We start from the raw sequence: 24,106 nt of genomic DNA on the forward strand, positions 1-24,106 counted from the left end.
GCTCTTGAGGAATTCCACCATGATTTCAACAATTTCCATCCCACCATCAACCTCAGCCTGGACCAGTCCACACAAGAGATCCACTTCCTGGACACTACGCTGCTAATAAGCGATGGTCACATAAACACCACCCTATATCGGAAACCTACTGACCGCTATTCCTACCTACATGCCTCTAGCTTTCATCCAGATCATACCACTCGATCCATTGTCTACAGCCAAGCGCTACGATATAACCGCATTTGCTCCAACCCCTCAGACAGAGACAAACACCTACAAGATCTCTATCATGCATTCCTACAACTACAATACCCACCTGCTGAAGTGAAGAAACAGATTGACAGAGCCAGAAGAGTACCCAGAAGTCACCTACTACAGGACAGGCCCAACAAAGAAAACAACAGAACGCCACTAGCCATCACCTTCAGCCCCCAACTAAAACCTCTCCAACGCATCATCAAGGATCTACAACCTATCCTGAAGGACGAGCCATCGCTCTCTCAGATCTTGGGAGACAGACCAGTCCTTGCTTACAGACAGCCCCCCAATCTGAAGCAAATACTCACCAGCAACCACACACCACACAACAGAACCACTAACCCAGGAACCTATCCTTGCAACAAAGCCCGTTGCCAACTCTGTCCACATATCTATTCAGGGGATACCATCATAGGGCCTAATCACATCAGCCACACTATCAGAGGCTCGTTCACCTGCGCATCTACCAATGTGATATATGCCATCATGTGCCAGCAATGCCCCTCTGCCATGTACATTGGCCAAACTGGACAGTCTCTACGTAAAAGAATGAATGGACACAAATCAGACGTCAAGAATTATAACATTCAAAAACCAGTTGGAGAACACTTCAATCTCTCTGGTCACTCGATCACAGACCTAAGAGTGGCTATACTTCAACAAAAAAGCTTCAAAAACAGACTCCAACGAGAGACTGCTGAATTGGAATTAATTTGCAAACTGGATACAATTAACTTAGGCTTGAATAGAGACTGGGAATGGATGAGTCATTACACAAAGTAAAACTATTTCCCCATGGTATTTCTCCCTCCCACCCCACTCCCCACTGTTCCTCTGATATTCTTGTTAACTGCTGGAATTAGCCTACCTGCTTGTCACCATGAAAGGTTTTCCTCCTTCCCCCCCCTGCTGTTGGTGATGGCTTATCTTAAGTGATCACTCTCCTTACAGTGTGTATGATAAACCCATTGTTTCATGTTCTCTGTGTGTGTGTATATAAATCTCTCCTCTGTTTTTTCCACCAAATGCATCCGATGAAGTGAGCTGTAGCTCACGAAAGCTTATGCTCTAATAAATTTGTTAGTCTCTAAGGTGCCACAAGTACTCCTTTTCTTTCTATTTAAGCCCGTGGGAGACCCCTCCATTTTGTCTTCAGCTGGTTAAGGAGATAGCCTCTCCATGCCCAAGGATACCTGAAAGAAACTGGAACAAAGGACATTAACTACAGGGGGTGTGAGTGATTGCTGGACCCAGACTAGAAAGAGACTAGTCTGTAAAAGAGAGCTTACTGGAACCGGTGAGGATTTTATCTGTATTCAGTTTGATTAGACATAGACTTGCATGTTTTGTTTTATTTTGCTTGGTAATTCACTTTGTTCTGACTGTTACTACTTGGAACCACTTAAATCCTACTTTCTGTATTTTATAAAATCACTTTTTACTTATTAATTAACCCAGAGTATGTATTAATCCTTGGCGGCGGGGGGAAACAGCTGTGCATCTCTCTCTATCAGTGTTATAGAAGATGAACAATTTATGAGCTTACCCTGTATAAGCTTTATATAGGGTAAAATGGATTTATTTAGGGTTTGGACCCCATTGGGAGTTGGGCATCTGAGTGTTAAAGGTAGGCACTCTTTTGTAAACTGCTTTCTGTTAAGCCTACATCTGTTAGGGGACGTGGTTCAGGCCTGGGTCTGGCTCAAACCAGGCAGGGCACTGAAGTCCTAAGCTGCCAGGGCAGGAAAGCAGGGGCAGAAGTAGTCTGGGCACATCTGGTGGCAGCTCCCAGGGGGTTTCTGTGATCCAACCCGTCACAACGCAATATAAAAAACAAACAATAATAATAAACGTTTTTTTGCTCTACAAATAAAAGCACACAACTCAAATTTTAATATCAGTAGTCTTACCTTTCTAATGTGATGGATGTGCTCTCTTTCCCAGCCGCAGCAGCCCCCCAGGCTGGGGCTGGAAAGGAGGGGGGTCTCTCCCTCTCTCCCTCACTGCAGCAGCCCCAAGCTGAGGCTGGGAAGGAGGGGGGTTTCTCCCCGGCAGCCGCAGCCCTAGAGCTGGGGAAAGTCGCCTCTTTCTCTGGCCACTGCAGCCCTGCATATCCCAAATTTTCCCCTCCCTCTCTTCTCACCCCACTGCCCCCTCCCACCTACCTCCTATTCCCCCCAAGGCCACCACCTCACCTTACATGTGCGTCTTCTCCAGGGTCCAGGCATCTAATTAGTGGAGCCATGCCTGCATGTCTCCACTAATTAGATGGTTGTCCCTTCATTCTCTTGTGTGCAGCCGCCCAGGTGTGGGAACTTAGAGGGAACTATCCGTGGACCACAGTTTGAGAACCTTTGGTTTAGCCTATTTGGCATGTAAATACCTTGCAATACTGGCTACAAAAGTGCCCTGTGAACACCTGTTCTCACTTTCAGGTGACATTGTAAATAAGAAGTGGGCAGCATTATCTCTTGTAAATGTAAAGGAACCTGTTTGTCTTAGCGACTGGCTGAACAAGTAGTAGGATTGATTGGACCTAAAGTTTTACATTGGCTCTAAAGTTTTACATTGTTTTGTTTTTGAGTGCAGTTATGTAACAACAACAAAAGCTCTACATTTGTAAGTTGCAATTTGATGATAAAGAGATTGCACTACAGAACTTGTATGAGGTGAATTGAAAAATACTATTGATTTTGTTTGTTTTGTACAGTGCAAATATTGTAATCAAAATAATAATCTAAAGTGAGCACGGTACACTTTATATTGTAATTGAAATCAATATATTTGAAAATATAGAAGAATATCCAAAAATATTTATAATACATTTCAATTGGTATTCTATTATTTTTTTAACAGTGCAATTAATTTTTTAAATTGAGTTAATTAGTTTTGAGTTAATTGCTTGAGTTAACTGCGATTGACAGCCTTGGTTCCTAGTCTTAAAATTCCTTATCAGCATCATTCTGGAAGAAATCTAGATGGCTTTATTGTGCTTGGAGGAAGGGAGCAGCTAACTTTCAGAACTATCCTGCTGCCCAAAATCTTGAAGTTGAGCACAGGAGATTGATTGGATGTACAGTGGGAAGGGATGGACCTTTTCAGGGGAGATGAGCAGTCTTTTCAGTCTAGGATTGGTCCTGCTGAACTTTTATTGCTATACTCTCTATACTAAGCAATTAGGGGTCTGAAAAGAAAAAAAAATGACCTTAATCAAGGTTCAAATTGAGCTGCTATATACCATTACATTTCACTGGAATAAGGTACTTGTCACTATGCTCAGTAGGTATTATATCCCTTGCAATAACTCCCTGTCTCCTGCACTGTTTGCATTCCCCTGGGTTTCCTTCCTTTTCTACTCTCTTACTGAACCAATGCCCCAGCATGATGTTGCATGACACATTTTTCTCCAGGAGGTGCCAACTGTCATGTGAGAGACATAATACAGCTGACTTGATTACTTATCTAATTACAACCAAGTAAGCTGCTGTGCCAAAGTGCAGATCTGGTGGTTGCAACTGCAGGAGTGAATAAATCTTCCAAGGGAGAGAAATGGGGAAAAGAAACTGCAGTCATTACAGCATGACAGGAAGAGCTGATAATTCCCCTGGGGGAGGAGAGAAGAAAGTGAGGGTCTACACACTGAGGTACAACAGTGATGTCGCGGCAGTCTTTCCCTTGAAGACATGGCCATAGTCAGTCTACATGTAGAAACAATAGATAGCAGACTTTGTCTACCATAAGGAATTTTAGAGAGAAGAAAAATCCCATCAGTGTGCTACCACTGAATTTAGCTGGCAGCCTGAGTCTGGTTTTACAACACTCAATTCAATTTGTAGAGGAGCAGGTTTACTTATATTCGTATTAGAAACAGGTCTGTCCCCTGTCCACAAGAGCTTTGTTTACCATCCGGCTCCTCTAGGAGTCAATGGTAGCACCAGCGGTATCTTCTCCTTCACCCACCTAAAACTGCCAAGTTTGGAGAAAGCCTGAAAGCTCTTGTGACAGCTCTAATCCTGCCAACACTCTGTGGGTGCTTGAGGGGGTCAACCAGGGTGTGGACCAAGGGGATAGTGGATATAGTATACTTAGATTTTCAGAAAGCCTTCGACAAGGTCTCTCACAAAGGCTCTTACGCAAAGTAAACTGCCACAGGATAAGAGGAAAGATGCTCTCATGGAATGGTAACTGGTTAAAAGATAGGAAACAAAGGGTAGATATCAATGGTCAGTTCTCAGAATAGAGAGAGGTAAATATTGGTGTCCCCAGGGATCTGTTCTGGGACCAGTCCTATTCAACATATTCATAAATAATCTGGAAAAAGGGGCAAACAGTGAGGTGGCAAAATTTGCAGATGATACAAAATTACCAAAGATAGTGAAGTCCCAGGCAGACTGCAAAGAGCGACAAAAGGATCTTCAAAACTGGGTAACTGGGCAACAACATGGCAGATGAAATTTAATGTTGATAAATGCAAAGTAATGCACATTGGAAAGAATAATCCCAGCTTTACATATAAAATGATGGGGTCTAAATTAGCTGTTACCACTCAAGAAAGGTTTCAGAGTAGCAGCCGTGTTAGTCTGTCTTCGCAAAAAGAAAAGGAGTACTTGTGGCACCTTAGAGACTAACAAATTTATTAGAGCATAAGCTTTCGTGAGCTACAGCTCACTTCATCGGATGCATTTCGATGCATAATGCATCCGATGAAGTGAGCTGTAGCTCACGAAAGCTTATGCTCTAATAAATTTGTTAGTCTCTAAGGTGCCACAAGTACTCCTTTTCTTTTTGCGAAGACAGACTAACACGGCTGCTACTCTGAAACGGGAGATATGATTGAGATCTATAAAATCAGGACCGGTGTAGAGAAAGTAGAGAAGGACGTGTTGTTTGCTACTTCTCATAACACAAGAACTAGGCGTCACCAAATGAAACGAATACGCAGCAGGTTTAAAACAAACACAAGGAAGTATTTCTTCACACAACACAGTCAACCTGTGGAACTCCTTGCTAGAGGATGTTGTGAAAGCCAAGACCATATCAGGGTTCAAAAAAGAACGAGATAAATTCACGAAGGATAGGTCCATCAATGGCTATTAGCCAGGATGGGCAGGAATGGTGTCTACCCTCTATTGGCAGAAGCTGAGAATGGGCAGCAGGGTTTGGATCACTTGGTGATTTCCTGTTCCCTTCATTCCCTCTGGGGCACCGGGCCCCTGGCACCGGCCACTGTCGGAAGACAGGATACTGGGCTAGATGGACCTTTGGTCTGACCCAATAGGACCATTCTTGTGTTCAACTTGGGGAGCACAGGCCCCGTGGTCGTAAAGCTCAGCTCAGGCGTGTTTCGAGGACGCTACCCCTGCAGGCCTGGCCTTGGCGCCGCGGGAGGTTTTCTCCGCAGCCCGAAAAGCTCGCAGAGCTTTCGCAGAAGGTGGGTACCGGGTAACGCCTCCCTGGGGGCGAGCAACTGCACTGCAGAGCCCGGGCCAGCCTACGAGCTGCCAGGGAGCCGGCGGACGTTCCCCCCCCCGCCCGGGAAGGGCCGCAGCAGGCTGCGTTTCGTCCGAACGGTTCAACGCGTGGGGCCCCAGCGGTCTCGGGACCGGCAACGCGAAGCGACTCCGGGCTCCGGCCGCTGCGCCCTGCCCCGGAGCCTGGCTTGTCGCTCGCCGCCACGGGCCCCGGCCCCCTGCCTGCACGCAGGGGGCCGGGCCAGCGCCGAGCGGGGGCGCCGGCGGAGGAGGAGCCCGGCCGGAGCGGGGAAGTATCGCGGTGCTGCCGCCGCCGCCGCCGCCAGTCGCTCCCCGAGCGCGCAGGGAGGGAGCTGGGCTCCCGAGCGGTGCGCGGGGCGATGGGGTCGCGGGCCCGCCCCGCTGCTTCCTGGGCAGCCGGCAGCTGCTGAAGCCCGCAGGGCGCAGACCCGGAGCCCTCGCTCTCTCTTTCTCCCCTCCCCCCCCCCCCGCCCCGGGACATGGCAACCGAGCCGCAGCGCCGAGCGCCGCCTGCGCCTGCGGGGCGCCCGGAGAGCGGGCAGCGCCGCGCTGGGGACGGGGAGGAGGCCGAGCCGCTGCGGGGCACGGCGCGCGAACCGTCCAGCGCCTCAGTCGCGGTACGCGGGGGCAGGCAGGGGCTGCTGAACGGCTGCGTCCCGCTCTCCCACCAAGTGGCCGGGCACATGTACGGCAAGGATAAAGGGGGTGAGTGCGGCCGAGGAGGGCGTGGAGCCCGCCCCTGCCTTGTCGGGGAACTGACCCGGGGGTGAGGGGAACACAGCGGGCCCTGGCTTCCTTCCTTCTCGCTTGGAAGGTGGGGTCTGGTTTTCTCTTCTACGCCATCCCCTGGTGTGATTTGAACTTGGGTCCCGTGTTTCGACTGGGTCGTGCTCGTCCCTCCTGTGCCCCATTACGTTTAATCCTCCCTTTAATTTCCTTTGGGGGTGCGGGAGTGGATCTGCTGTTCTTTGCTTTGCTATGGGCTGAGACTCCCCTGTGTGGTGTTTCTGTGCTCCCCTTTTGAGGGGTGTGAACCCTATGTGGGGTATGGATCTATTTTCTAGTCATGCATAGGGATTCCTGCTAAGGAAGAAGTTGTCTGAAAGGGGTGAAACTTGCATTTCCACCCAAGGGACCAACATGTCAGTTTCTCAGTAGAGATTGCTCTTAACTAGAGGTTGTACAAAATTACAGGAGCAATTGCATTGGGATTCTCTAAGAGTGAAGGGCTTGAGTATTGGGGATTTTTTCCCAGTGCAGGTTTCACTTGGATGACTAAGTAAGAGTTATAAAGAAAACATCAGAGTGAGGTGGTGTAGCTGAATGTAATGATGGCATTCATTATGAACGACTAAAGAAAGGTTTAGTTACCATGCAAAAAGTATCTTTGTCATTTGGAAAAATCTTGGGGGGAGGGGGGCAGGAGCACCCATACGCTGAGTAAAAGAGGGAATAGTCAAATCTCAACAACCAAGGTTTTAATTACATTCATCACCCTACTTTAAACAAGTGTCTTTAAACAAATCACCCTTTTGGTGATATGTTGGGAAAATTTCTGGGTTAGGCAATACAACTTGTCTCTGAGATAATATTAATAGACCCAGCTCAGTAGGTACAAAAGGGTCTGTGAGAAATGTCAGTCATACATGATTATCTAAATGGAAATACAAGTGACTGCAGAGCCTTCCAGATATTAAATTTTTTTTTTTAGCTGTTAATTGAGAGGAAATGCCCATTTTTTTGACCGGATGTACATTTTAATGGATCCCTAATATTCTGATAGTCTCTTTTTAATTGTCCTTCTCCTGGTTTCTGAGATGCTTGGTGAATACTTTCCTCCCACAGTATGTGTAGTACTACAGCATTGAAGTTTTAGGTTGCTGGTTAGGAAAATATATTAGTTGAACCAAAAAAAAATATATGCAGTCAACTGTCTCATAAACTAGATAGAAAAGGAGTACTTGTGGCACCTTAGAGACTAACAAATTTATTAGAGCATAAGCTTTCGTGAGCTACAGCTCACGAAAGCTTATGCTCTAATAAATTTTAGTCTCTAAGGTGCCACAAGTACTCCTTTTCTTTTTGCGAATACAGACTAACATAGCTGCTACCAATAAACTAGATATTAATCTATTCAGGGAAATTGCTAGTCCAACTGAAGATGTTTTGTCTGTCCACTTAAAAGTAGGTTTCATTTAAATAAAATCTGTTTCTCTGCAATGAGCCTCTCTATAATACAGTTAAATACCTTGTCCATCATAGCAAGGTTAAGTTTGTTGGTGTGTTTTCTGCAGGGTCCCTCCCCCAAACTATGCAAGCATATAAAAACAGTAGCTACTAGAGAGAAATTGGATAACTATTAAGTTTTTTTTCTCTCATATCTACATATACAAGCAGCCCACAAATTTATGTTTGACAAATAAACGTACATCTGGACCACAAACCTTACACATTAGACACGCTAATATAGACAGTCCATGTCTAATATATTAACCACGATCTTTCTAAATAGCATTACATAAGCAACTGCAAGATTATGTGGTATGGTTCTACTCCAGATTAAAATACTCTTAACTACTTCTTGTCCTCTGAATATCTGTCCTTCCTCTTTCGGTGGAAAGGCTTCCCCAAAAAGAGACTTAGGCCCAAGTCCACAAAAGTATTGAGAAGCCTAGCTTTTATTAGTGCCAAGTATTAATAATGTCCATCCTTGTAAAGGACACAGAGAATATTTTATAACCGTTTTCTAACGTGTGTGTGTGTGTGTGTGTGTGTGTTTAAAGGGAAAATTGGGGCATGGTCTTTTTTTTTTTTTTTTTTTTTATTGAACACTTGCTGTATGATAGATGGGAGTGGTTGACAAGTCTTATCTGGTAGTGAGCACAAAGTTATGAACAAACTATAATGGTGGTATGACTGTAAATATAAAATTTAATTTGTATATTAATTTTGCAGCCTCTCAGTACGAGTCTTTTTTTTTTTTTTTCCATGAATGCAGTGAGCATTACATTGACCTTGAGTCTATCTGAAATTGTCCCTACTAAAAATGTTTTGTATGGTAAGAAAAAGTATGTTCCACGATCCAGCATGTATGATGATTGTTTTCAGTAGCATCTGGCAATAAAAACATCTGGCATTTCTGTTTGAGTGTAAGGGGATGAGTGATTAGTTGATATCAGAGGGAACGTATTGGTGATCTACCAGTCAGGATGAAAATGAAGTCCTCAAGCTCCTTGTTGGAGTCCAGGGAGATTGTAGTTTGAAGAATGTTTGTAGACATCTGTTGGTCTCCCTTATTCATGACAGATTGATGGGACTAATCTGATAAGTTTCAAAGTGGGAAAAGAATTTGTCACCCTATTTTCAGAAGTGATAGTGGGCTATGTTCCTGGCCCATCTTTGTAAAGTACTTTGAGATTCTTTCAAAGGATCATGTTTCAGAGTAGCAGCCGGGTTAGTCTGTATCCATAAAAAGAAACCGATGAAGTGAGCTGTAGCTCACGAAAGCTTATGCTCTAATAAATTTGTTAGTTTCTAAGGTGCCACAACTACTCCTTTTCTTTCAAAGGATCATATCTTTGTTTTTCTACTTAACAAATAAGCAAAAGGGGTTGTCTTCTAAAATAAATGTTCAGACTATTTATGTGACAAATTGATTTATTTATAATCCCATCAAGGGTACGTATTGGATGTAATGACCAAATAAAGTAACTTTCTTGTTTTGGTCATCCGAGCACGCGTAAAGGTGCACACGCAGTGAGAGAGTTCCATTGTGTTTTCTATTGGTGGAGGTCAGCTTTTTGACTGCTAACCTGCTTTACTAATTGTTTATAAATGCATTGAGATGTAGATCTTTATTGTGCATGAAACTAAATTAAACCAAACCCACTGTGATGTTCCCCTCTGGTGTTATCTGGACCGGTGATCTGCTAGGTCATGCCAATCCTTGACTCTGGGAGCCGGCCTTACCAAGCTCTGCTGTGAGTACCCCCATTCCTGGGCTATTCACGCATAGGAATGTAAGCTGCTCCTTGCATTGTGCAACCGAATGACACTAGCCAATATTTCTGGTCCCAAACACAGCCCTAGTAACTCCGTCTTGCAATGTCCAGTTGTGTCCGCTGGACACTGCAAGCTTATATGAGTTCATCAGTTTAACAAAGAAATTGATATGTATCAGGCTTGTTATCCCAAGGGGAGTCTGGGACACACTTCAAACCAAGCACACTGCTTCAGGTAGAATAAACAAACATTTATTAACTACAAAGATAAATTTTAAGTGATTATAAGTCAAAGCATAACAAGTCAGATTGGGTCAAATGAAATAAAAGCAAAAAGCATTCTAAGCTGCTCTTAATGCTTTCAGTGGCCTTACAAACTTAGATGCTTCTCACCGCTAGCTGGTTGCTCTACAGCCATGCTCTCCCCTTTGATCAGTGCTTCAGTCGCTTGGTGTGGTGTCTGTAGATGTAGGTGGAAGAGAGAGGAAGAGCAAAAGTCTCTCCCTTTTGTCATGTTCTTTCTTCCCTCTTGGCTTGGTCCCCCTCTCGCCCCTTGAGAGTCAGGTGAGCGTTACCTCATCACAGTCCCAAACTAACCAAAGGAAGGGGGGGTGACTCACTCGAGAGTCCAACGGATCCTTTGTTGTTGCCTAGGCCAGTGTCCTTTGTTCCTGTGAGGCTGAGCTGGGTTTGTCCCATACATGTCCTGATGAGGTGTGAACTGCTCTTCTGCTTCTGGCGAGCTTTTGCCTGGGCTTGTTTTAAGCTATGAGGACACATTTTCAAGCCTCATAACTGTATACATGAAATTACAACCTGTAACATTACCATAACAATGCTTAGTACATCATGAGCCTTCTGAAGACATGACAAACTTTGCATTAGATACCCCCCCCCAATCATATTATAAGGATGAAGATGGGGGAGCTGGGTGTTTCCCCGAGGTACAGAACGTCCCACCCACGTACTCCCAAACTACATTAGTATGATTCTCTGGTGGTGGTGGTGGTGGTTTTGTTTTAGGTGGGTGGGAAGGAGAAAGAATCTTGTCCTTGTGAAAAGTGCTAGGTCTGGAAATTAACTAGACCTCCCCTTGCCATTTGTTAGTATATTTTAACACTTGAAGTGTCTGTATATTTAAGAATGATTGCACTAAACTCTTCAAGTAATAAACTTCATCATAATCCAGAGTGTCACATATCAGAGGTAGGTAGCTGTTTAAAAGAACAAACAAACAAAACCCCAAAACAAACCAGCCAAACACTTGTATAACAGTTTGTCCTCAAAGTTCATTTTGTTAATTCAGTATTGCATGGGTTTTATTTTGAGAAGTATTTGCCTGGCCTTGTATGTTGTCTAATCTTGATGATGCAGTGGCAGAATGTAAGCTTTAGGTTAACTGAAGTTCTATATGTGGCCTTTAATATTGAGATTCTTAGTAATTCAAACATTTGTCAGTAGAGTACCATGTTCACCTGAGGGTGTGCTTTCCACCATGTCTACACACAAATATATGTAAAAAAGGGCTGTTTTTCAAAGATGTGTTGTGTTGATCCTAGTGAGTTATGAGGCCCATATTCACTTTGTGTCTGGCAGTTCATAACTGTGGAATGTGTTCAAAACCCAGTCTTAGCAAACAGCTTGATTTCAGTCTTAAATTTATACCACTTAAAAAAAGTCTGTTAATAATGATGCAGCCAATTTATAGACTGTGAACTAATTTTTGATTGAATGTCCTTGTAGCTGTGCCTTTAGAGAGAGGGGAACATAATTCATATGCCAATATCTAAATAAAGGACAAAAATTAAGGACTCTAGAAAACTATTTTCAGCTCTTAGCACACATTTTAAATTGTTGTTAAGCGACTGCTAAGACTTCTTTGCTTCACTTATAGCACCTGCTACGTTGCATAGGCCACTTAAGTAACTCCATTCCCTATATAGTTGCGTGTGTAAATAGAAATTATAGAAAAATATAAAACCTGGCTTATTTAAAAAGAAAAAAAAGCCATAGAAGAAACAACCATTTCCAAGACTGACCAAAGAAACCCAATCAAATGTAATTCTTCCCAGAAAATCACCATTTTTAGTAGCAATAAGAATTCTCCATCCACTGACATGTCAGGGGCCACCCAGCTTTCTTTGTTTGTTTACCACAGGGGTGGGCAAACTTTTTGGGCTGAGGGCTACATCTGGGTGGGGAAATTGTATGCGTGGCAGGGGGTTGGAGTGCGGGAGGGGGTGTGGTGTGCAGGAACGGGCTTGGGGCAAGGGATTGGGGCAGAGGAGGCTGCAGGATGTATGAGGGGGCTCAGGGAAGGGGGTTGGGGTGCGGAGTGCAGGAGGGGGCTCAGGGCAGAGGATTGGGGTGCGACGGGGGCTCAGGGCAGGGGTTGGGGTGCAGGAGGGGTGTGAGATGCAGGCAGGGGGCTTATGGCAGGCAGTTGGGGGGTGGGGTGCAGGAGGGGTTCGGGCTCTGGCCCAGTGCCGCTTACCTAAAGCGGCTCCGGGGTGACAGCAGCGTGCACTGGGGCCAGGGCAGGCTCTCTGCCTGCCTGTCCTGTCCCGTCCCCACGCTGCGCCACTCTGAGAGGTGGCCAGAACCATGTCTCTGCGCAGCCCCTGAGAGGGGGCCGGCACATGGCTCTGTGCGCTGCCCTTGCCATGCCTCCAGGTACCTCCCCTGAAGCTCCCATTGGCTGCGGTTCCCCATTCCTGGCCATGGGAGCTGCGGGGGGCAGTGCCTGGAAGCAAGGGCAGTGCACGGAGCTTCCCCTCCCCGGGGTCCAGGGATGTGATGCTGGCTGTTTCTGAGAATGGCACAGGGCCTGCGACACCATGGAGGGCAAGCCCGCAGGCCAGAGCCAAAGCCCTGACAGGCTGGATCCAGCCCATGGGCCATAGTTTGCCCACCCCTGGTTTACCATGTCTCATAAACTTTGAAAGGCTAAACTTCAGAGTCAGAACTTATTCTAGCTACCTTTTTTTTTAAAACCAGCATATTGGTACTTCTGATAACTGCCACTCTGTAGTTTCTTCTGTTTTGTATAGAAGAATTTATCTGAAAAGTTAGGAATGAATAAATCATAGAAAGAAGCTTGTCATCACAAAGTGGAATTTTTCTTTTTGATCAGAATGACACTCTTCAGTTTCTGTTCTCTATTAACAAAAATTTAGTACTGGAGGGGTAGAAATCTCCTTAAAGGCACAGTGTTGTCCTGCCCTGTCCTTATGATGAGGACAGTTTAACACAGGCAGTGCTAGTTCTTGGTGAGCTGCAGTCACTTTGAGTCTCTCCCTTCTTTTTCCATCTTCTGCCCAACCATATCTTTTGACTATGTGCCAAAACAATTAATTTAAGTAAACGTAAGATGACTGAGCTGAGAGATTCAGTTAATTTCTTAGATTGTTAGTTTGCAACATTGCTATCAGCTAAGCCATAAGGCTGATTTTAGCAAAATAACGTATATGCAGGAAAAAATGACTAAGCCTTTTAAAACCTACATTGCCTATTAATTTTTGTTGTTATGGGCATTTGTTGGCTCTTGTTATAGTAAAGTTAAATAGCATGAAAACTTTTTCAGGCATAACCCCTATTCTCCATTTGTGTGTTCATAACTTGCTGAAACATGAACATATTCTCCACTTAATGAAAATAGAATTATTTTTGTCTGGCTTAACTCTTACTAGGAATTGAATAGCTTTGAAAAATAACGTATCAGTCACCCTATAAAAAGGAGAATAGTTTTGTTCTTTTTATACTATTCTGTTCCATATAGGTTTTTACACCATGGTGTTCACCATTGTATGTGAGTGTGGTGGTCTTTCTCTCATCCTCTCCTCAGAGGGAGAAGTGAGTGGATGTTGTGTTTTGCTAGCTGTTTTGTTAAATATACTTCTTGCTATGTTCATGTTAGAGAAGCAAGGTCAAAGAAATGCACCTTGACCTTGGAATGGAAAGTGGTGAGGTTTGTGGTGGTACTTAGTTCCTGGGGGAATTCATGCCACAGTCTTGGTCCACCCCTTGAGAAGGTTGTCTCTTGCGGTGATGAGATTTACTTTTGTTGTTCAAGAGTTTAATTGTGCCAAAGGAGTGAATGCTGCTTGTAGAAGCAATGTTATCTAATGAACAAGTAGGTTTCTGACCAGGCCACAGCTGAACTGATCAAGCATGAGTCTTAAACAACACACACTGAGGTGAGAGTCCAGTGAAAATTCAAAGATTGGGGCAGCTTTCTTAGACTCATCTACTGCCTGCGCCACCATACGGGTGAACAGTCTTCTGAAAGCCAGCAAAATTATTGCATGATAATTATCCCAGGATAAATTATCCCATGATAAAATTCTTCCAAGAAGTTCTGACCAGTCACAGGCTTTGCACTTTCCTTTAGTGACTAGGTCAACAGAGTATGCACTCTCAACAATTGCCTATCACAGGGTTCAGCGCTAGCACCGATCTCATTTAATATGTACACCACTGACCTTCCCCAAACCACATCATGGAAATTTGTCTTTGCTCTGACAGCACAAGCACAGGATTTACCTACTGTAGAACAAGTCCTAACCAAGAACCTTAAAAACATGGAAGAATATTTCTTATATTGGCAGCTAAAACCAAACCCCATTAAGACTGTAATGTCAGCATTTCATCTAAACAGTCGAGAGGCTAGGATGAAATTGCATATGGACTTCTGTGGCCAGCAGATAAGACATGATTCCACCCTGGACGATCTTGGAGTGCCATTTGACTGAATCATCGCATACCACCAGTACCTGAAATCACCCATGACAAAGTAAAGATGTATGTAAATCTCCTTTAGAAACTGTTGGGAATGATTGGGGAAGTTGATGCAAAAAGCTCTTTGGGCCTCTTTACTAGCCCTTGTCTGCTCTCCCACAGAATACTGCTCGTCTCTCCGGTTTGATGGCTCTCACACACCACTTGTCAACACTCAACATCACCATGTGGATCTCTATGGACGCAGCATAATCAATTCCATAACCATGGCTTCCTGTATTGGTACACATCAACCCAGCCCAAATTTGTCACAACATGGGAATCCTTCTGGAGTCCCATCATGTTTGAGGGAACACGGGTCTTCCAATACATGAAGACTTAAATAACATACTGAGATTTCCAATTTAATCCCAGAAAACCTTTTTGGCTTGGAGTGCAAGAGCTTGAAGACTCAGCATTTTGTCCAAGATTAATGACAAGCAAGGTGGGAGGACACCAACATTCTGAACAAACATCTCATCTAGGATCCAACTGGGGAACCCAGTGGCTTTTCGCTCCCATGGAAAATATGGTCCACTTTGAACTGCATATGTATATCATGTGGCAGATGTCTACTTCCTCTGTACATGGAAGCTGAGCCATGATCCTATTTGTGACAGTGGAAACGGATGTCAGCCTATGGGACACTTGAACCAGTGTTCCAAATGATTGTATCCTGGTCCTATCTCTGCCATCTACTCCACATCACCTGAGGCAATCAATTGAATTGCCAACCTAAACTTTAATATTTATGTTTTTAAGCCATATGAAAGGAGAAGAGGTGCAAAGTTGTTGGCCAGTCTCTTTCCTGGAGCTTTAAACACTTTTTTGGTATCCTGGGACCAAAATGTTGGCTTCAGTTAGATGAGCTTGTAGTTGGCCTTTGGCTAGATTTCTCAGGAATGACAGGTTTGACAGTGGGTGATAGCTGGCTAAGACTGAAGTATCTAGGGTGGGTTTCTTTATGGTTTGAAAGAAAAAGGGAAGTTTCCTTTTTTGAATGGGGCACTGGCTGTTTTGGTAAGGAGTAGCGCTTGTTGTTAATTTCTCTCTTTCACAAGCCAAGAAGGGCCTGGGTTGGATTTATGTCTTGAGTTGGGACTCCTTTAAGGTGTCTGGAACCACTTGATGATTGAATACATTGAACTCAGGGAATGCAAGTTGGCTGTTGGTTGGGGGATGCAGGCATAGTGGATCCATGTTGTTTGAGAAGGCATCCTGAATGTGCATGATCTTTTCAGTGAAGTAGGATGATAGCACTTTGATGCAGTTGTAGACACTCAGGCCATGTGTACACTATCAGCTAAATTGGCACAGTTGCGATCAATGCAGCGGTGTCAATTTAGCAGGTCTGGTGAAGACCCGCTAAGTCTGTGGGAGAGCATCTCCCGTCAACATAGTGGGGTGTAGACTCTTCTGTAAGTCAACCTAAGTTATGTCAACTTCAGTTACTGGTGTAACTTAGATCAACTTGGGCCATGTCTACGCTACCTGCCGGATCGGCAGGTAGTGATCAATCTATCAGGGATCGATTTATCACGTCTAGTGTAGATACGATAAATCGATCCCCGATCGCTCTGCCGTGGACTCTGGAACTCCACCACGGCAAGAGGTAGAAGTAGAGTTGATGGGGGAGCGTCCGCCGTCAATTCCGCGCCGCGAAGACGCGAAGTAAGTGATTCTAAGTCGATCTAAGATATGTCGACTTCAGCTATGCTATTCTCATAGCTGAAGTTGTATATCTTAGATCGATTACCTCCCCCCCCCAGTGTAGACCAGGCCTTAGATTGTTAGTATAGACCAGCCCACAGAATTAAATGTTTTACCACTTTGGATAGCTTCTTGGGGTGGGATTTGGCCTGTAATACAGCCTCAGGACAGGCTTTGAAGAATTTTTGTTTTGCTCTGTCTGAATCAGCCTTTGTTTTCTGTCCTCTGCACTTAAGTTTCTGCTCATCTCTCTCCATCCAACAGAGGGTGTCAGAAAACCAAGGAGATCTGTGTGAGGCAATGGGATGGAAGGGGCTGTTTTTTGGGGTAGCGTGCCAATGGCTGAGGCCAGTATAAAATGGTAATGATTCACCAGGTCCTCGACTTCTTGTCCTGTGGGTGGAGTACTGTTGTCCTTTAGCAGGCTATGGAATTTGTTCGGAATACAAAATTCAAGAGAGAGACTTACACTGCTGATATAGTGTTTTGGTTTTTTTTTTTTTTTTTAACCAGTATTTTAACTAACTTGTCAAGCCACAGTCCGGTAATGTTCCTTGGCAAAAGAGAACCAAAAAAACCCCTAAATAGGTAGAAATTGTAAATCAAATATTTTCCTCTCAAAAGCCTTGAATTTTTCTATAAAGTTTTAGATGGAGCTGGGATAAACAATTATATTTGTGAATGATTCATTCCAGCATGATGCATCAGTATGTTTTGCTGTAACAAATCTCTTTGATCTAAAGTGTGCTCTTGTTTTCTAGTGTTAGTGACAAAGTAAGTGTTTGGGATTTAGCTCAAATGATAGGGGTCAGAAATTTGACAAGTGTTAACTTGTTAAAGACCTATTCAGAGAATGGAAAAAATGAAGTTAGATTTCTTTTTTGATTAGTAAAGGTGAGAGGGTTAAAATAGAACTTGCAAAGGGGTTTGTTTTATAACTCATCAGATTGTCTGTCTGTTTTCAACATTATGCTGATTGCAGGATTCATATCTTTTAGCGTCGCTGCCAGTTGGATAACAATAATTAGTACACAATGTTGATGTTTTGTCATAAAACGAAAATCCCTTTATAAATTTGAAAACTATTTTGATTAGCAAATATATAACAGTGCATTCTAATTAGTCCTATGTGGTTATCAAAATGCCCCATAATTAAATGTAATTTCTGCTTTAGTTTGTAACTTTTTTTTAATTTTATTTTTTTTAAAAGCGGTTTAGCTGATATGCTTACAAGTATCAGGGTATGGTAAAATATATTGTACAAGCTAGAATGCCTTTAGTGAAAACTTTACAGATAGTGGAACAAACATGTTCTTAAAACTCTCATTACAGTGAGAAAATACTTCTTGTACTGCCATAAAGGGCCCAATCTGGTCGCATTCCACATGCATAATAAAGATTTTCTTCAGATTTTCCTGTGCAGAACAGCTATGGGATCAGTAGGTTCCTGTAAAAGTCACAGGAACAATAAAACTATTTTGTTTTAGAAATATTTTGCCTACAAAAGGACCAGTACTCCTGGCATGCTGTTTTTTTTTTTTTTTTAAATCACTTTCTAAAAGAATCATTTTTTATGATTAACTGATACACTATGTAGTGTTCAGGGATTAAAGTTGCTACATGCACAATATACCTAACAAAACTTCATAAGACAGGAAATGAAAAAAATAAGGCATTACTACTCTCAGCACATCAGCACTAGTGAAGTCAAGGGAGTACAACCTCAACTTTGCCCTAGTCTTCCAGACCCTTTTTCTCAAGGTTCTTCTCACTGGACCACCTTCTTCTGACAAGACCTTTCTACCTCTTTCCTTCCAGCACAGTACTATAAAGTCATTTGTGGGAGTGGTGGAAGGAAAGCAGCAGAAAGGTCTTCCATCCCTACTTGTGTAGAGTTAAGATTCCATTATTTTCGTATAAAAATAATTATAACTTAACACACTTTCTACAAGAATTCTTCTTTTGTCCTCTCCTTTTCCCTAATCCCTGCTAAGAGTTTGGTGATTGGGGCTGTGTTTGCTAGTTTCCTCTGTTCTTTGTAAAGAACAGTAGGAACAGTTTACACTAAGCAATTAGGCTATCTCTTGTTTAATATTTACTAGTTTTAAAAGACCGGATGGTTGCATTCTTTAGAATTAAACTATAAATGAACTGTTTGTTTTTCTAGGCATACTGCAGCATCCAGATGGCACAGTCTTGAAGCAATTGCAGCCACCGCCTCGAGGTCCCAGAGAACAAGAGTTCTACAACAAGGTAAGAGTTCTTCAGTAACGAAGTGGCCTGTCTTATTGAAGGGATAATGTTGTGTCTGATTCACTTAATGTACACTACCCATCTCTGACTGCAAAAGTTGCAGTGTAGTGTCAAGGTTTAAGTGGTAAGTAATGCACCATCCATACACGATGTAGAGACTTGGATTCAAATCCTGCTTTCCCAGTGTTGCAGGTTTGAGTGATGTTGCATTGGCAGAGTTGTCAGGACATTTGTGTGTTGCTTGGATCTTGCTGTTAGTAGAGTTTCTGCTATCTGAGTCCCAAATGCACTGTCCAGATAGGGCTTTGGGACTATGTACCTGTTCCATGGGCAACAATTCCACATATAACGCTTGAAAAACAAACAAACAAAAAAAGAAAAACCGACCACCACGCACATCTATTTTCTCTCATTGCAAAACCACTATGTGTACTTCAGCTTCTTATTCTACCCCAGTTTTCTATATAATGTCTCAAAATCCCATGTTTAGAAATGTAGTATATATGGCCCATCCCTCCAGTTTTGGTTCATTGTTGAGAGAATAATTGCATTCTCCACTGTATTAACAAACCAGATCCATTAATTTAAAACAAACAAATAAAACTTCCCTTCTAACTGGGTGAAATTCCCAGTCTGTTCTGAATGGACCATGATGAAATTTATATACAGTCCAAATTTATTGCCTTCTTGGGTTTGCTTTATGGGTACCTGAGATAATTGCAACAAACATAGGCTGATGTTTAAGTCTCCTTGCCAAGTTTTTTCTGTTTCTAGGGTTTTCCCTGGAGGACTTCCTCTTCACCTTGTTCTCTCTACCTCAGCGAGTTGCTCCAATTCTACTATCATGCATAGGTTGGAGCAAATTGGACAAGAGAACATGGAAATCTTCATATGGGATCAAACCGGTAGTCCATCTAGTCCAGTATCCTGTTTTTCAAAGTGGCCAATACCATAAATTTCAGAAGGTTCAAGAAACCCTGTAGTGGACACCTTGCTATTAACCTTTTCCATGTTGAAATAAACCATTTATTCCTAGTGTGACATGTTGGGGACCCCCCCCTTCCGGGGTGCCACTTGCTGTGCTGGGGTCTCACTGAGCCCACCTCTCCCACCATGGGTCCCCCCCACTGTGTGATGTTGTGTCAGGCTCTCCAGCCCCTGTCCAGCACACACACAGGTAGCGACACACCTAGCTGCAGAATCACATAGAGTCTGCGATTAGCTCTCTGTGGGAGGACTGAGCTAGGGGAATACCTAGTTTTCCTGTGCACACGCTTTCTGAAGTGTAAACCAAAATTATATTGTCTTGCGCTGTACAGAGAGATCTGTACAGCATAAGCTCATAAAAATCGCTCTTCCTGAATGTGGAGGGAGATATGCCCAGCTTTGTGCCCCCAAGATATGAATTGCACAAACTGGGTTTTGAAATAAACAAAAAATAAGTTTATTAACTACAAAAGGTAAATTTTAAGTGATTCTAAGGGATAGCAAACAGAACAAAGCAGATTACTGAGCAAATAAAACAAAACATGCAACCTAAGCTTAATTCACTAAAGAAACATGAAAGCTTATGCCCAAATAAATTTTAGTCTCTAAGGTGCCACAAGTACTTCTCGTTCATATTACAAATAGTAATTTCTCACCCTAAATGTTGTTTTAGGCAGGTTACAGTTTCTGCAGCTTAGAGTTTATTTCTCTTCATAGGCTAGATCCCTGTCTCAGTCTAGACTCAGTCCTTGCTTTTCCGCAGCTTAGTTCCTTTGTTTCTTCAGGTTCTTTCAGCAGTCTTCCTTCTTGGGTGGGGAGGCAATGGAGAATAAGAAGCTTGATTGACTCACTTCCTAGCCTTAAATAGGATTTACATAAGGCGGGAATCCTTTGTTTCCAGTGGAAAAATACCTGCAGTGTCCAAGGTGGTACTCCGTACCAGCTGACATCCTCACATGACCCTGCAGTGTCAAAGCAACATCCCAGGAAGGTGGGAGATTAGTATCTTCAAAGTTCTGTTGTCCTTCTTAAATGGCCCATTCAGGCTGATTGCCTACTCTCTGGGGGGCATTCCCCCAAGTACATGCACAGTTGTAATTGTTACATAGTCAATATTTTGATCATCAGAAACAGAAATGATACATAAAAAGAAAAGGAGTACTTGTCGCACCTTAGAGACTAACAAATTTGAGCATAAGCTTTCGTGAGCTACAGCTCACTTCATCGGATGCTGTAGCTCACGAAAGCTTATGCTCAAATAAATTTGTTAGTCTCTAAGGTGCCACAAGTACTCCTTTTCTTTTTGCGAATACAGACTAACATGGCTGCTACTCTGAGAAATGATACATGTATACAAATTGAATAATAACATTAACAAATCATAACCAATGATACCTTACGTGACCCATCTTGCATAAAACGTATTTTAGTTATGCCATATTCATATCATAACGATATTTTTATGAAGAATATGGGATGTAACGTCACACTTAGTACCATATTTTCAGTCTGTTGGCCAGTTTTCTGTAGTACCATAAAATATTTTTGGGTTTTGTAGGAAAATTTTTAATTTGCATCTTAATAAATATTCATTTTTCTTTTCATATACATTATAAATAAAAATTTTAAATGTTTTTTGAACTGTTTAGATTCACTTTGCAGGTGTACAGGGATTTATGTAGAGTCTCTTTAATTGTTAGTACAAGACATAATTTGTAGTGTACATGCCTACAAAGCAGGCATTAATGTTATGTGATTGTATTTATGTGGCATAATCAGTCTTTTCTAGCAGAATAAGATGAATACAACCAGTTTCTCAAATGACTTGAGAATAATCATGTTTATACCACATTGATTATTTTCTTATACATGCTCTGTAGTGATCACCAAAGATAATATGGGTTTTATTAAAAAAAAAAAAAAGATTTTTGGAGTGAAATGTTTGGTCTGTGTGTGTTTTTCAAATGGCACAGTCCAGAAACTGGGGGGTGGAGGGGGAGGGAGGGAGGGGTGTGTGTGTGTGTGTGTGTGTGTGTGTGTGTGTGTGTTCTTAAGAAGTCCATGGTCATATCTGTAGATTAGTAAGAAATATTATTGAATACTTGTTGCTGAGATTTGTGTCCTTAATTCTTTCTATGTTTTGGACTTTAAAGTTAAATATTTTTCTAAACTAGTGAGGTCACCAGAATATTTTCTGTTTTGGGATTGTGTGTGTAGATACAAAATTGACTGCAGTAAACAACACACTGCAAGTGAAAACAATATTTACGTATTAGTGTAACTTGATGATTGACGTTCTGAGACTGTGTTAAACAAAATCACAACTCTTGAGTTACAAGAGGCTTAGCAGGAGCCATCTAAACCTAAATGTAAATATTTCCCTGAAGTTTCATGATGGCTACAAAGGACATAATCCAGGCTAAGTGGTAATTCCCCAGCAAGAATAGGAGGCTGAATACAGGTATCTTTGAAGAATGATAAAATAAAGGATAAACTCTGCTGGGCAAGTTCCTAGACTCTGATAGAGAGATGCCATCACCACCCAAACAATCAATTCTTCCATGAAAATCCAGGGAATGGAAACATTCAGATGTCTGAGGAAAAACTTTAAAGTATTAACTTCCATCATGCAGGATTTGTTTGTCTATTTTCATAAACCCATGTGAAAGAAACTTGAGGACTAAACTAAGGAGATCACTTCTTTGTGATGCAACCATGGATGGAGTCGCTCTTTCAGGGAGTTCCATTGCTACTAGTGTGGTGGACAGAAGTCAGTTTTAATTAAGAACTCCAGGAAGAGGATTCACCTGCTTAACAAATCCTGGTATTGACCAAGATTTGGGGCAGCAAGCTATTTGGGAGAAACCTTGGAAGAAGCACTAATTGAAAAGGAAAAGCATGTGTTACTAGTCTCCAACTACTCTAGCTAAAAGTAGAGCATGGATAGTGTTCTAGATAGAATAAATTCTTTTGTGTGGGCAGAGTCACTATAGGAGAGAGCAAGAATATAGCAAGAACAGACAATGGAGTGGGAGGAAGTAGGGAAGGGATTTTCAGATACAATGACTTGAATGCCATCTTCATCTTAATTTGTCCATTAACATACCACCAGGTGTGTTGTGCTCCCTATTCCTCCAAATGAAATCATCTGGCTCTCCTGAAATTGAAGGACTTAATTTCTGTTGGCAGTTGTCTGAAAATGACAGATACTATGGCAACTGTTGTCTCTTTTAGTAGGACAGCAGAAGCTCCCTTAATGGCTAATCTCCATTGAGCAGAGAGCCAAGTGCCACTGATACAGGGTAATCACAAAATAGGAGTCTTACAGTAAACAGCAAGGCAGACTTGCTTAGTGGGACAATATTGAATCAATTAAAATGAAACCTGCACCAAGCAACAAATTTAATAGCAATAATGACCCAAAAGGGGAAACCACAGTTGAATCTCTTCAGAAGCAGATGATAAATCCAAAAGGGCAAGATAATTTTCAGGCATCAGTGAAAATGTAAAACCTCTTTAGTCAACTCTCTTCAACTTCTACCTAAATATGGATAACGAGGTTGAATTTTTTCTTTGATTGTTTTCCTGGGAGACCTAAATTTGGCCAGGGAGCGAGACCTTTTCAGTTCAACAATCCTCTAGTTAACGAAGTAAAACTTGGCTTGCTTGATTATTTGTTTCCTATGAGATTATTTCATTGGGTAAATCATATTTTGCTTTACTCTACCACAGGGATAAACAAACTTTTTGGCCTGAGGGCCACATCTGGGTGGGGAAATTGTATGCAGGACCATGAATGTAGGGTTGGGGCAGGGGATTGGGGTGCAGGAGGGAGTGTGAGGTGTGAAAGGGGGTGCGATATGCAGGAAGGGGCTATGGGCAAGGAGTTGGGGTGCAGGATTGGTGCAGGGTGCAGCATGGGGCTCAGGGCAGAGGGCTGGGATGCAGGACGGGGTGCAGAGTATGGGAAGGGGCTCAGGGCAGGGGGCTCAAGGCAGGGGTTTAGGGGGCTCGGGGTAGGGGTGCGGGGTGCAGGAGGGGTTTGGGCTCTTGCCCGGCGCCACTTACTTCGAGTGGCTCTGTGCGTGTGTGTGTGTGTGTGGGGGGCGCCGTTAAGGCAGGCTCCCTACCTGCCCTGGTCCTGTGCCGGTCCCAGAAGTGGCCAGCAGGTCCGGCAGTGGCTTCTGGGGGTGGAATGGGGCAGGTGGCTCCACTGTGCACTGCCCTTGCCTGTGGGTGCCACCCCCAAAGCTCCCGTTGGCTGCAGTTCCCCGTTCCCAGCTAATGGGAACTACGGGGGGTGGTGCCTGCAGGTGAGGGCAGTGCATGGAGCCCTCTTCTTCCCCCCGCCCCCCCCCCAAGGGAGGCAGGGAGCTTGCCTTAGCCCCCCTGCCCCACGGGGCTGGCAATCCCGCAGGCCAGACTGAAAGCCCTGACGGGCTGGATCCAGCCCTCGGGCTGTAGTTTGCCTTCCCCTGCTCTACAAGAAGTGTGGCAATCCACACTGATGGAAAATGACAAATAGTGATTATCTCTGTTACTAGGGAGGGGAAAAATAAACTGTAACGGGAGACTGCAAGACAGATACTGAAACTGTCCCCTATAAAATGCAATTTATTAACAGATTAA

At 43.2% G+C, this 24,106-nt stretch overlaps 1 protein-coding gene across 2 annotated transcripts in view; it reads left to right on the top strand.

Moving 5' to 3' along the window:
* Positions 1-6,023: 6,023 nt before the first annotated feature.
* IPMK (inositol polyphosphate multikinase) overlaps positions 6,024-24,106 on the top strand; it is a 75,454-nt gene continuing 57,371 nt past the window's right edge. The window contains exons 1-2 of one of the 2 annotated variants that reach the window (XM_038409294.2): positions 6,024-6,455; positions 18,405-18,490. In XM_038409294.2, coding sequence (XP_038265222.1) covers positions 6,230-6,455; positions 18,405-18,490 — 312 coding nt within the window. In that variant the 5' untranslated portion in view covers positions 6,024-6,229. The remainder of the gene's footprint in view (positions 6,456-18,404; positions 18,491-24,106) is intronic. The other variant, XM_038409293.2, reaches the window with a different exon arrangement.

This window comes from Dermochelys coriacea, chromosome 7 (genome assembly GCF_009764565.3).
Source record: "Dermochelys coriacea isolate rDerCor1 chromosome 7, rDerCor1.pri.v4, whole genome shotgun sequence".
Taxonomy (NCBI): domain Eukaryota; kingdom Metazoa; phylum Chordata; order Testudines; family Dermochelyidae; genus Dermochelys; species Dermochelys coriacea.